General features: G+C 36.3%; 1 protein-coding gene across 4 annotated transcripts in view; it reads left to right on the forward strand.

Annotated features, from left to right (window-relative positions):
* ACAD11 (acyl-CoA dehydrogenase family member 11) overlaps positions 1-13,766 on the forward strand; it is a 91,516-nt gene that overhangs the window by 16,661 nt on the left and 61,089 nt on the right. For all 4 annotated transcript variants that reach the window (XM_042903041.1, XM_042903038.1, XM_042903039.1 and 1 more), the window contains exons 6-7: positions 11,884-12,025; positions 12,390-12,511. In XM_042903041.1, coding sequence (XP_042758975.1) covers positions 11,884-12,025; positions 12,390-12,511 — 264 coding nt within the window. The remainder of the gene's footprint in view (positions 1-11,883; positions 12,026-12,389; positions 12,512-13,766) is intronic.

Genomic DNA, 13,766 nt, shown 5'->3' on the forward strand with positions numbered 1-13,766 from the left:
CTGTCTTGATTACAGCTTTGTAGTAGAGGCTAAAGTCTGGGATTGTGATGCCTCCTGCTTTGGTCTTCTTCTTCAAAATTACTTTGGCTATTCAGGGCCTTTTGTGGTTCCATGTGAATTTTAGGATTGCTTGTTCTAGCTTCGAGAAGAATGCTGGTGTGATTTTGATTGGGATTGCATTGAATGTGTAGATAGCTTTGGGTAGTATTGACATTTTGACAATATTTATTCTTGAAAACCACTTCTTATAGGATTAAAGTTGCCAAACAGGTGTCAACTTCCTTTAGATAAGCAGAATATTCAGTAGTTCTTCCAACTATTTTTTAAAAAAGAAACAACTTCTAGAGCCACAGCATGAAGCTATTTCTCTGCAATACCAATTTGTGACATGTATCTTTATCTTTTATTAGAGTTATATGGTATCTAGTAAAATTTCTTCTACTTTATACCCAATAATCTCATAATTATTAGTTAAATTTAATTAATTTCTGCCTCCTATTTAAATATTGTAGCTAATTTTTTTATGGAAGTAACATATGGTTGGCAGAGTACAAGTCAACTAGCATTTATTCATTACCAACTATTTGCTCTGAAAGATGGAGTTGGAAAGGAAGTACAGCTCTTAATGAGGTCGAAACACAACTGTAGAGAAAAATATATAACAGCAGAGAACAATATATATCCAAGTGCTAAAGTATGTCCTACAAAATGAACTGTAAGAGCAGTCAGAGGGAAAGATACACTGTGCTGGCATTGAAAGCTGTGAAATAGCTTAATAGTTTATCTTTTCCACCTCATTTTTTATTTTTATTTACTTATTTTTTAATGCCCTTCTTATTTATTTATTTTCTTAAGTGAACTCTACCCCCAGTGTGGGGCTTGAACTCATGATCCCAAGATCAAGAGTTGCATGCTTTAGCCACTGAGCCAGCCCGGCACCCCTCCACCTCGCTTTTTTAGATTTCATAAGTAAATGGGAAAATATTAGATTATATGCTTTTTTTGTGAAGGCACTCCACAAATCAGAAAATCAATCCTTGGACTATAGCGAGCTGAATATGTGTATGTATGTGCTCACCTGTATATATTCCTAACACTATGATTGAAGGCTTTTTAGTTTTTTTCTTTGAGGATAAGGATTATGTCTTAATTTTTTTTTATCTTCGTCTCTAGAGTCCATATGGATGCTCAATAAATGGGGACATGCTACTCTATTACCTCCTTTAAAGCAATGACTGTAGCATTTATGAAGCAGGTGTTTATGTTTCTGAATCAATCTAAGTTGAAAGAATTTATTTTAATTAATCACTATTTCTATATCCTATGTTTCTGCTTAATTTTTATTCTCTGACAATGTGACCTTAAAGCAAATAATTTAACCTCTCTTTGTGCTTCAGTTTTTATTTTAATTTGTTTTTATTGATGCCTAATTGATATTTAACATTATATTAGTTTAGGTGTACAATATAATGATTTGATACTTGCATATACTATGAAACAGTCACCAAAATAAGTATTGTTTCTCCCTTCACCATATGTAGTCACATAATATACAATATAATGTTGTTGACTCTAGACTCTAGTGCATTGTATCCTCATGACTTACTTATTTTATGGGGAAGTTTGTACCTCTTAACCCTTCTCCCATTTCACCCACACCATATACCTTCTTACCTCTGGCAACTATGAGTCTGCTCTCTGCATGTTATGTATGAGTTTGGTTATATTTGTTTTGCTTGTTCGTTGGTTTTGTTTTTTTAGATTCCACATATAAGTGAAATCATATGGTATTTGTCTTCCTTTGTCTAACTCACTTCACTTAGCATTATACCCTCAAAGTCCATTCATGTTGTCACAAATGGCAAGCTTTCATTCTTTTTTATGGCTGAATAGCATTCCAATGTGTGTGTGTGTGTGTGTGTGTGTATCTCACATCTTTATCCATCCACCAATGGATGCTTTAGTTGTTTTACTATCTTTGCTATTGTGAATAATACTGCAGTGAACGTAGGGGTGCATATATCTTTTCTAATTAACGTCTACATTTTCTTCATATAAATATACAGAAGTAGAGTTGCTGGATCATGTGGTAGTGCTCTTTTCTTTTGAGGAAATTTCATACTGTTTTTCATAGTGGCTGCATCGATCTACATTCCCACCAGTGATGCACAAAGGTTCCCTTTTCTCCATATCCTCACTAGCACTTGCTATTTCCCATCTTTTTGAAAATAGCCATTATGACAGGTGAGAGATGATATCTCATTGTGGTTTTGATTTGTATTTCCCTGATGATTAGTGTTGCTGAGCATTTTTTTCATGTGACTGTTGGCCATCTGTATGCCTTCTTTGGAAAAGTGTCTATTTAGATCTTCTGCCTATCATTTAATCAGATTGTTTTTTTGTTATTGAATTATATGAGTTCTTTATCTATTTTGGCTATTAACCCCTTATGAATATATGACTTGCAGATATCTCAGGAGGTTGCCTTTTTTTTATTGAGTTTCCTTTCAATTTTATTTTATTTAGTTTATTGAGTTTCCTTTCAATAAAGGAGGTTTGTAGAGGTTTGTAGAGCTGTGTAGAGGTTTTTAGTCTGATGTAGTTCCATTTGTTTATTTTTGCACTTGTTGCCTTTGCCTGGAATCAGTTACATATATGTATACATATATGTATATATATACTGCCAAGAGCAACGTCAAATAGCCTACTGCCTATGTTTTCTTCCAGGAATTTTGTGGTTTCTGGTCTTATATTCAAGTCTTTAATCCAGCTTGATTTCATTTATGTATGGTGAAAGATAGAGGTTCAGTTTCATTCTTTTGCATGTGGCTGTCCAATTTTCCCAATACCATTTATTAAAGAGACTGTCTTTTCCCCATTGTATATTCTTGCCTCCTTTGTCACAAATTAATTGACCATATGTGGGTGGGGTTTTTTCCTGGGCTCTTTATTCTGTTTGATTTATCTTTATGTCTATTTTGTGCCAATACTGTTTTGATTATTATAGCATTGTAATTGAAATCAGGAAGCATGATGCTTCGAGCTTTATTCTTTCTCAAGGTGGCTTTGGCTATATGGGATCTCATGTGCTTCCATACAAATTTTAAGATTCTTCGTTCTATTTCTGTGGAAAATTCTACTGGAATTTTGGTAGGAATTGCACTGAATCTATAGATTGCTTTGGATAATATGGATATTTTAATAATATTCTTCAGTCTATGAGCATGGGATATCTTTCCGTTTGTTTGTGTGTTCTTCAGTTTCTTTCATCAGTGTTGTATAGTTTTCATTATACAGATCTTTTACCTGCTTGGTTAAACTTAGTCCTAAGTATTTTATTCTTTTTGGTGCAGTTGTAAGTGGAACTGTTTTCTTAATTTCTCTTTCTGATAGTTTGTGGTTACAGCATAAAAACACAACAGTGTTGTATGTTGATTATGTATCCAGCAACTTTACTGAATTTGTTTATTGTAATACTTTTTTTTGGTGGAGTCTTGTAGAAATTTCTATGTGTAGAATCATATTGTCCACAAATGGTGACAGTTTCACTTCTTCCTTTCCAATTTAGATGCATTTTAATTTCTGTTTCTCACGTAATTGCTCTGGACTTCCAACACTATGTTGAATGAAAGTATCAAGAGTGGGCATTCATGTCTTGTTCCTGATTGTTAGAGGAAAAGTTTTCAGCTTTTTACCATTGAGTATGTTTGCTGTGGGCTTATCATATATGGGCCTTTTTAGGTTGAGGTACATTCACTATAATAGCTTTTTTGAGAGTTTTTATCATAAATGGATATTGAATTTTGTCAAATGTTTTTTCCACATCTACTTAGATGATCACATGATTGTTAGCCTTCATTTTCTTAATGTGGTATGTAACATTGATTTATTTGCACATGTTGAAACATCCTTGCATCCCTGGAATAAATTCCACTTCATCATGTTGTATGATCTTTTCAATGTATTGTTGAATTTGTTTGCTAATATTTTGTTGAAGATCTTTGCATCTATGTTCATCAGGGATATTGGCCTGTAATTTTCTGTTTTTCTGGTGTCTTGCCTATCTTTGGTATCGAGGTAATGCTGGCTTATAAAATGAGTTTGGAAGCATTCCATTCTCTTCAGTTTTTTGGAAGAGTTTGAGAAGGATAGATATTAAATCTTAGTAAAAGTTGGATAGAATTCACCAGTAAAGCTGTCTGGTCCTGGACTCCTGCATCTGCAACTCTGTTTCCTTCCCTAAGTTAGGGAGATTTTCAGTCATTATTTCTTCAAATAAGTTTTCTGTTCCTTTCTCTCTCTCTCTTCTCTTGGACCCCTATAACACAAATGTCATTCCACTTGATGTTTCATAGGTCCCTTAAACTATTGTCACTGTTCAAATTTTTTTTCTTTTTGCTGTTAGATTTTGGTGAGTTTCACTCCCCCATTTTCTAGGTCACTGATCCTTTCTTCAGCTTCATCTAGTCTGTTGTTGAACCCCTCTTGTGTATCTTTCAGTTCCGTAGCTGCATTCTTCAGCTTTCTAATTTCTGTTCGGTACTTCCTTATATTTTCAATCTCTTTGTTGAAGCTCTTGCTGTGTTCATCTACTCTTCTGAAATCGGTAAGCATCTTTATGACCATTACTTTGAATTCTTTATCAGGTAAATTATTTATCTCCATTTCATTAAGATTTTTTCTGGAGTTTTATCTTGTTGTTTTGTTTGGAACCTATTCCCTTTACCTCATTTTGCTTGATTCTCTGTCTTTGTTTCTATGTATTAAGCACAACAGCTATCTCTCCCAGTCTTAAAGGAGAGGTCTCAGGAAGGTAGAATGTATTTCAGTCTGCTCTCTGTGCAGTCCCCTGAGGGTGGTAGCCTGCCAAGGACTGTCTCTCTGATCATTTCAGCCACCATGGGGCCCAGAAATGCAAACCCCCTGGCCACCAGAGCCAGGCACTCAAGAGGTATCCCTTCTGTGGACAGCATACACCTGTCAGCTTTGGTGGGGCCATAGGGAGGGATGGGTCAGGACAGTACCATCCATTGGATTTACTGGGGTGAGGCCTCAAGGGAGCACCCAGCTGGGTAGCCTATTTGCTGAGGTCAGTGAGGCAGAGCCATTTGGTAGCACAGGGCCAGGGCAAGCAGCACTAGCAAGATAGAGAATGCAAAAATGGCACCTGCCATCATCTTTATCCCCAGAGAGAGTTCGAATAGACCCCTTCCACTCCCACAGATGATTTAAGATTAGCCAGTAAATCTTTTCATATATGATCTAAGTTCTTTCCAACCTGCTGCTTTTGTGCTGGGATCCAAGATGGGTAAGTCTGTGCATGAGCCCTTTAAGAGTGGAGTCTCCATTTCCTGGAGCCTTTTGGTTCTTCTGGTGTTTTGGTTTTCAAAGCCAGACATTTTGGAGGCTCATCTCCCTGGTGCAGTTCCCAAGGATGGGAATACCTCATATGGGGCTTGAACCCCACACTCCTCAGGGATATAGTCCATATTTGTGGGATCCCTCCTGCTTGTGGGTTGCCACACTGGAGTGTGGGGTTTTGGTGAGACTACATCTCTACCTCTCCTACCCATCTTGATGTACCCCCCCCTTTTTTAGTATTTTATTTTTAAGTTATCTCCACACCCAACATGGGGCTCAAACTCACAACCTCAAGATCAAGAGTTGCATGCTTCACTGACTGAGCCAGCCAGGTGCCCTTGATGTAGCCTTTTTATCCTTTATTGTGGTGGAGCTGTTCAGCTAGTTTTCAGGTCTTTTTCAGAGACAGTTCTATATGGAGCTGAAGATATGATGTTTGTGGAAGAGTTGAGTTCAAGGTTTTCCTATGCTACTATTTGAACCACTCACTTATTTTAATTTTTTATTTTAAAATAATTATGGACTCACAAGAAGTTGTAAAATGAGTACAGAGGGGTCTTATATACCTGTCATCCAAATTTCCCAAATGGATCTCACACAACTGTAGTATATTTCAAAGCCAGGGAATTGACATTGTGTGCCTTTTAAGTTGGATAAAGAAATACCAAAATTTCAGGGTTGCTGGGAAGCTAAAATGAAATAGTCAGTTTGGAGCAAGTAGCTAGTACCTGGCATAGCTGTGCTCAACTTGTTTCAATTCTCTTTTTCTTTTCCATTTTTTTCCTCTCTTTCTCTATTTTACTTTTCTAAAATTGCCTACCAAGCTCTATTCTTCATAAAACTAGTAAGGTAAAAGTAAGTATTTCATAATACGTACTAAAACTTAAGCAGTGGTTGTAGGGGATCAAATTATAGGAGACTTATAAGTTGTACTTTTCTGTAATGTACAAGGTTTGAGGTTTTATCATTTTGTGTTTTTTCCGAAGAATAGCATGTTTTATTTTTGTCGTCAGAAAACATAAGAAAGAAGACAAAAACAAATCTAAATGATAAACCTTCCAGGAATGTGTGTGGTAAGCCAGTAAAGGATTACTAAAAAGGGTATGGCAAAACCAAAGCTTATTACTCAGTTTTGCAATCCCTATTTTCCATTTACTTATATGTAAAGTATTTGAAGCATGATTGAGCGAGTATTTCAGTAGTACAACATGCTTACTGCAATGTTTAGAAGAAATCCAGTTTTCCTGAAAAATATTGTTAATTTTTTTTTTTTTTTTTTTTTTTTTTTTTTTTTTTTTTTTTTTTTTTTTGAGAGAGAGAGAAAGAGTGCGAGCAGGGGAAAGATGCAGAGGGAGTAGAGAGTATCCTAAGCAGGCTCCACGCTCAATGCAGAGCCCAACACAGGGCTTAATCCCACTACCCTGGGATCATGACCTGAGCTGAAATCAAGAGTCAGATGTTCAACCACCTGAGCCACCCAGGTGCCCCCTTGTTAATTTTTTAAACAAGATCTTACCTATTTGGCAGAGAAATGTTTAAGGAGTTTAGTGTGCATTTCAACTTGAAAAACAAGTGTATTTAACTAAAAACAGATAAACCTTTTCATCTGTATTCATTAATTAGTAGTCAGATATATTTCAGATAACATTAACAGGTAACTTCTTCTGAAGTCCTCTATCTTAAAGCCTTCTATATATTAATTTATGAAGAAAAAAGATTTGATATGCAAACAAAACGTATTTAAATGGCTTTTTTTTTTTAACATTTTACTTATTTTTGAGACAGAGAGAGACAGAGCATCAACAGGGGAGGGGCAGAGAGAGAGAGGGAGACACAGAATCGGAAGCAGGCTCCAGGCTCTGAGCCATCAGCCCAGAGCCCGACGTGGGGCTCAAACTCACGGACCGCGAGATCGTGACCTGATCTGAAGTCGGACGCTTAACCGACTGAGCCACCCAGGCGCCCCTTAAATGGCTTTTTCTTTTTAATTTTCTCCATTATCTCTTAAATGTTAGTGTAGTTGAGGAGAGGCATAGTTATAAAATTTAATTTTATTGCTAGAAAAGATGTGGCATTTGGGTTTTTTTCAACCCCTTTACATTACAGATATTTTAAAAATACTCTTTAGTAAGTGCTCAGTGGTAGTAAAGCCAGGTTTTGAACTCAGGCCTATAGACTTGCAGTGTTGTATATTTTTTTCTACATCATACTGCTTTTCCCCCCTATTGGAATTGGTCAACTTCATTGAAACCCCTTGGGTTGCCTGGGTGGCGCAGTCTGTTGGGCGTCTGACTTCAGCTCAGGTCATGATCTTGTGGTCTGTAAGTTTGAGCCCCGCATCAGGCTCTGTGCTGACAGCTCAGAGCCTGGAGCTGCTTCGGATTCTGTATCTCCCTCTCTCTCTGCCCCTCCCCCACTCACACTCTGTCTGTCTGTCTGTCTCTCTCTCTTTCTCTCTCTCAAAAGTAAAGATTAAAAAAAAATTAAAAGTAAAAAAGAAATTGAAACCCCTTGTCTTTGACCACACCCTCTTTACCCTCTATTTCTCTCTCTTTTTTAATCTTTAATTTTTTTTTTAACATTTATTTATTTTTGAGAGACAGAGCACAAGCAAAGGAGAGGGGGAAACACAGAATCTGCAGGCTCCAAGCTCTGAGCTGTCAGCACAGAGCCCAACGTGGGGCTCGAACTCAAAACTGTGAGATCATGAGCTGAAGTCGGATGCTTAACCGACTGAGCCACCCAGGTGCCTCTGCCTCTCTCTCTCTCTCTCTCTCTCTCTCTCTCTCTCTCTCTCTAAAAGAGAGAGAAAGCACACAAGTGGGGAGAGGGACAGAGGGAGAGAGAGAATCTTAAGCAGGCTTCATGCTTGACATGACCCTGGGATCGTGAGCTGAGCCCAAATCCAGAGTCACACACTGAACTGACTGAGCCACCCAGGCACCCCTCTTATTTCTTTATACCTCCCCAAGATGCTACAAATTTGATTGCTCACTCTTTAGAATCCATGAACCCCTTATGACTCTATTTGACTTCTTATCCTGCCTGGCCCATGTGGGCATGGATCAGTTATTTCAAAAAGTATTTTCTTTATTATCAATTAAATTAATTCTTTGACTGTGGATATATACAAGTAATATAAGAGTTATAAAGTTTCCTGACCTTATATTTTTTTAATCTTCCAGATTCTTCTCACCTCTTGACTTTATAATAGTCTCTAACCCTAATCTTGGGTCATTTTATTTTTGCTTGAGAATAAAGTCATGAATCACGTTAACAGAATCTGGGACATATGTATGTTGCTTAATTTCATCTAGGCTGTAATCTCATCTTTTCATAAAATCTATGACTTATATACACGTTTTTTTTTTTTTCAGATCTTTTCTGTTCTTTGCAAACTATGAAGTTGCTTTTCTCATTTAGATTCCCACTCTCAGTTTATTGTCTTGCCTTCTGCTTAGTTCATTTTTGTCCTTGTAGTCACTTTCTGGCACAAGCTGCTTTCTGGGGATCACAGGCCCCTTGAAGTCCTCTTTACATTGTTGAAGACATTTTAGCACTCTATATACTCTATACAGTCTTTCTTTTTTTTTAAGTTTATTTATATATTTTGAGAGACAGTGCACATGTGAGTTGGGGAGGGGCAGAGATTGAGAGAGAGAGAGAGAGAGAGAGAGAGAATTCCAAGTTGGCTCTGCACTGCCAGCATAGAGTCCAGTGCGGGGCTCGAACTCAAAAACCATGAGATCATGACCTGAGCCAAAATCAAGAATCAGTCACTTAACAGACCAAACCACCCAGGAGCCCCAACAAATATCTGTTTCATGCAGGTTGATGGGTCAGATTTTTCTTAAGCTTCATTGCCAAGAAAAGTGGTCACTCTGAAGCAGCTGATTTATTTTTAATCTGTATATGCTGTAAACATTTTGACTGGTCATGCTTCACACTTTATTTTGCCCATTGAAAACTTGAAGCGATGTTTAACTGTCCACACTAACAAAATAACCTTACCTCTAGTTTCATCTTTTTATTTAAAATTCTATTAACATCTTCTTCCCTGCCTTCTTCATCTCCTGTGTGTAATGTTGGATCGCATGTGTTTCTTTTGTTTTGAAAAGGTAATACACACACACACACACACACACACACACATTTTAATAAAATCCAGTAGTACAGAAAGCACACTTGGAAAAATAAAACTCAATGTAGAGGATAATCAGCAAAATGAAAAGGAATTTGTGCTGAGGTTTCAGAAAAACTGTCAGAAGTCATTTTATTAATAAGTTCGTTAGCAGGAAGATGAACTAGTAAATGTTCATTTTAACCACTAGGACTTAGACTGAGTTTGTTACAGCTCTGTACACAAACAGGTGTAGATGGTGTTCTCATAAACTATTGCTGCTTTACACTAATTTATAAAGTTTGATGAACCATCAACGTTTCTTACTAGCCATTGTTTTATAGCTTTGTGTGATTCCCTAAAAATGTTTTAGATAAATTTAACTACAGAGAAGATTCCCAGGCTTCATTGAAAAAAAGGTAAACATTTATAGCATAAGCAAGTATCTCATCTCCTTTCCCTGGATGGTAAGAGCATAGAAACAAATAAATTAATATAGAGAAAAATGCACCCAATCCTTTTTATTGTTTTCTTAACAAATCTAGCTCATATAGTAATTTACAATACACTATAACCACAACAATAAAAGGTCTTATTAAGTCAAATCATGGAAGAGGGGGTAATCAATTTTTCCTTTAGTTATAATAGAAAATTTTTGAATGCCCACTATATGCCAGCCTCTGTACTTATTGAATATTGGCCACCTATTATGTGACAGTTACTTTGCTAGGAACTGGTAAACAAACACCACATGCTACTTGCCCTCATTTAATCTGCCCACTAACTCTATGCAAGAGGTATATTATGGCTGAGAAAATTTGAGGCTCAGAGAGGTTAACTAGATGGTTCAGAGTCACACAGTCATTCAATGGTGGAGGTATGATTTGAATATAGGTCTGTCTTATTCCAAAATTTGTGCCCTCCCACAAAGTTACAATATGAGTGTGCCAGAGGGGCAGGGGGAGTATAAGCACATACAAAGTCATATAAAGGCATGGAACCCAGTAACCTGCATTGCCTAGCTGAGCCTGCTGTTTTATCTGGCTTGGATAATCTTGTCTAGATGATTGGTGTAGCCTCCTCACTGGCCCCTCTATAGTCTATAGCAGCCAGAGTGACCCTCCTAAAATATGAACCCTATCATGTCACTCCTCTGTACAGAAACCTCCAGTGGAGGTTCCCCCCTCTATACCCCCATTCCTTTCTCCTGCCTCCATACCTTGAAATAACCACAGCCATTGCCATTAGTTTGTTGTATATCCTTTCAACTTTGGGTATTGGTTTATAACCTTTTTATTTAAACAAAAATAGGATAAACTGTACACATTCTACATATTCTGCAAGTTGCTTTTTCTCTTATATTTACAGTTGAATAGCCTATGTTTTTTTTTTAAGTTTGTTTATTTTGAGGGAGACAGAGACAACACAAGTGGGGTAGGGGCGGAGAGCAGGAGACAGAATCACAAGCAGGATCCACACTGTCAGCACAGAGCCCGACATGGAGTTTGAACTCATGAAATCGTGAGATCATGATCTGAACTGAAACCAAGAGTCAGACACTTAACTGACTGAGCCACCCAAGCACCCCAAATAGCCTGTGTTACAAAGTAGAATGGGGAAAGTTTTCTGTTTTATTGGTTCCAGCTTACATGACTATTTTATGATACTGCCATATGATTGTGAATTTTATCTACATAAAACAAATAACATCTTTTAAACAATTATATTTTTGTATCTACAACATGAAATAACTCATTTTAAAAATTACTGTTGCCCTAAGAGTGTAATGTTTGTTGTGCAGAAAGATTTTTCACCAGAGCAAACTCTTTAACTATACATGACTTGGCATAGATGCTTGAATTATAAGTAATTATTACAGTTTCTTTAAGAAAAAATTTTTTGATGTTTGTTTATTTTTGAAAGAGTGTGAGTGGGTGAGGAGCAGAGACACAGAATCTGAATCAGGCTCAAGGCTCTGAGCTGTCAGTCCAGAGCCCGACGTGGGGCTCGAACTCGCAAACTGCGAGATGATGACCTGAGCCCAAGTCAGACGCTTAACTGACTGAGCCACTCAGACACCCCAGTAATTACTACAGTTTCTTCTTTACTGTAGTTAACTCTCAGTTGAGCAATTTCAACTGCTTTTGCCTCCACTCATTAGTAGAGATAGTAAGGGTATATAAAGTAAAATGTAGGAGAACTGAGGGCCAATAATGGAGCCAGAGGACTTGGCTCTACATGATCAAGGCTAATGAGTTATTTGATAAATGCAATGTGCCATTGTAGGTAAAGACTGCAAACTATGGCCTCAGATTTGCTTTTGATGAAAAACAGGATTTCATTTATTTCCTTGTTTTAGTTTTGTATTAAATATGTTAAAACCTTTTCATTTTTAATTGCAGTCTCGAGTTATAGCTGTACTGGATTGGGAGCTTTCAACCATTGGTCATCCTTTGTCAGACTTAGCTCATCTCTCCATGTTCTACTTTTGGCCAAGGACAGTTCCAATGCTAAATCAAAGTTCTTATTTTCAAGAAAACATAGGTATGAAACCATCATGTTGCCTAAATTGCTATTAATATAAAATTATATTTATTATTCTTCATAATTAAAAGGTAAGATTATATAGCAATTTTAGTTAAGAACTTTTAATTAATTTCTTGAAATGTTTCTAAATCATTTTGTTCTTGATTTTTCTGAACATAGCATTTCACTTTTAGCAATTTATGATAAAATATAGCCTTTTTATATACATCATTCTTTTTAGAAGTCAACATTCAGAACATGTTTGTTATTCAGATTAATGGTTATTATATTCAGTTTTATACACATATGCAATTTTATTACAGTTTGAAATAATCACCATGATATCTTTCATTAAATTTTACAGTATGTGCTATTTTTATAGGGATACCATCAATGGAAGAAATGATTTCAATATATTGCCGCTGCAGAGGAATTAATTCTATTCTTCCTAACTGGAATTTCTTTATTGCCCTGGCATATTTTAAAATGGCTAGCATAGCACAGGTAATTCACTCTTTTTAACCTGTGTTTCACTTTTATTTATTAATGTAATGTTCACAATATTTTCTGGTCTTCAGGAGTTTTATATTCTTTGTCCTTAGATCATTTTGCTTTCGATAATGACAAATACCAAATATGGTTGAATATGAATCCAGAATTTACAGAATAGGAACTTGGCAAGGGAAAAAACCGAGTAGCAAAATGTGTTATCACTTTTGGGGGAGGGGAGGGGAGAAAGACATAAAGAGAAGAAGAGAAAGCCATGTGAAGATTCAGTATTACCTGAATATCCATTTTAAGAAAGAGCTAAAATCTTTTAATGATGTTTGCTTCAAATATAAAACCATTTATTAACAAGGGCCATGATAAAGAAAGAAATAATTTTGCATGTCCCAAAGCCTCGCATAGTACCTAGAATATAGTTGCCTCTTAATATATGTTTTTGAGAGAATAGATGAGTAAAATTTTCCATTTTCTAACAAGGTCATATTTATGTGATTAATTTTGAGAGGAAATTGAGCATACATTTAGTTTTTTATATTATGGCTTCATCTGAAACGTATTTGTCTTTATACTGATTTAGTTTCCATGTGCTTTGAATCTCGGGAGTTTATTTAAGAAACTGAGATGCTTTATCAGTGGCAAAGGGCTAGGGCTTGGTGGAATAAGTAAATAAGAGATTTCAGAAACAAAAAAGAATGGGAAAAGAATTAAGGTTTTTTTCCCCTTGTCTCCAGAGTCCATGCTATCCATGAACAACTGAAATGTCTTCTAGGATATAGTTGTATTACATTTCATCCTGTGTTTTAGAATCATGTTAATCACGTTGATTGGATGGGTTTCTCAAAATAGGGATTATGGTATGTTTTTTATATTTGTCAGCTTCCACGAATAGGCTTTGAATTTAAAATGGATTTTCTTTTCAAACAAAAGTTTGACGTGGGTTATGTTGAAATTAATATGTATGTCATACATTATATGTGGTAACCTTAGAGATGATCATAAACATTCTATTCTAACTATAAATATGAAATTGGAAATGATGGAAAAACTGTTAGGGTATATTATTGCATAAAGAATTACATGAAGAAATAAAACTAAGGAGATTCAGTTGATTGTGTTTGGGTGGAAGAAGCAAGGGAGAGGAGAGTGTGCTATGTTGAAAGCATAGAGCATGGAGAAGAGAGGCACCTGGGTGGCTCAGTTGGTTAAGCGTCCCACTCTTGGTTTCGATTCAGGTCATGATCTCCTGGTTCCT

This window comes from Panthera leo, chromosome C2 (genome assembly GCF_018350215.1).
Source record: "Panthera leo isolate Ple1 chromosome C2, P.leo_Ple1_pat1.1, whole genome shotgun sequence".
NCBI lineage: Eukaryota > Metazoa > Chordata > Mammalia > Carnivora > Felidae > Panthera > Panthera leo.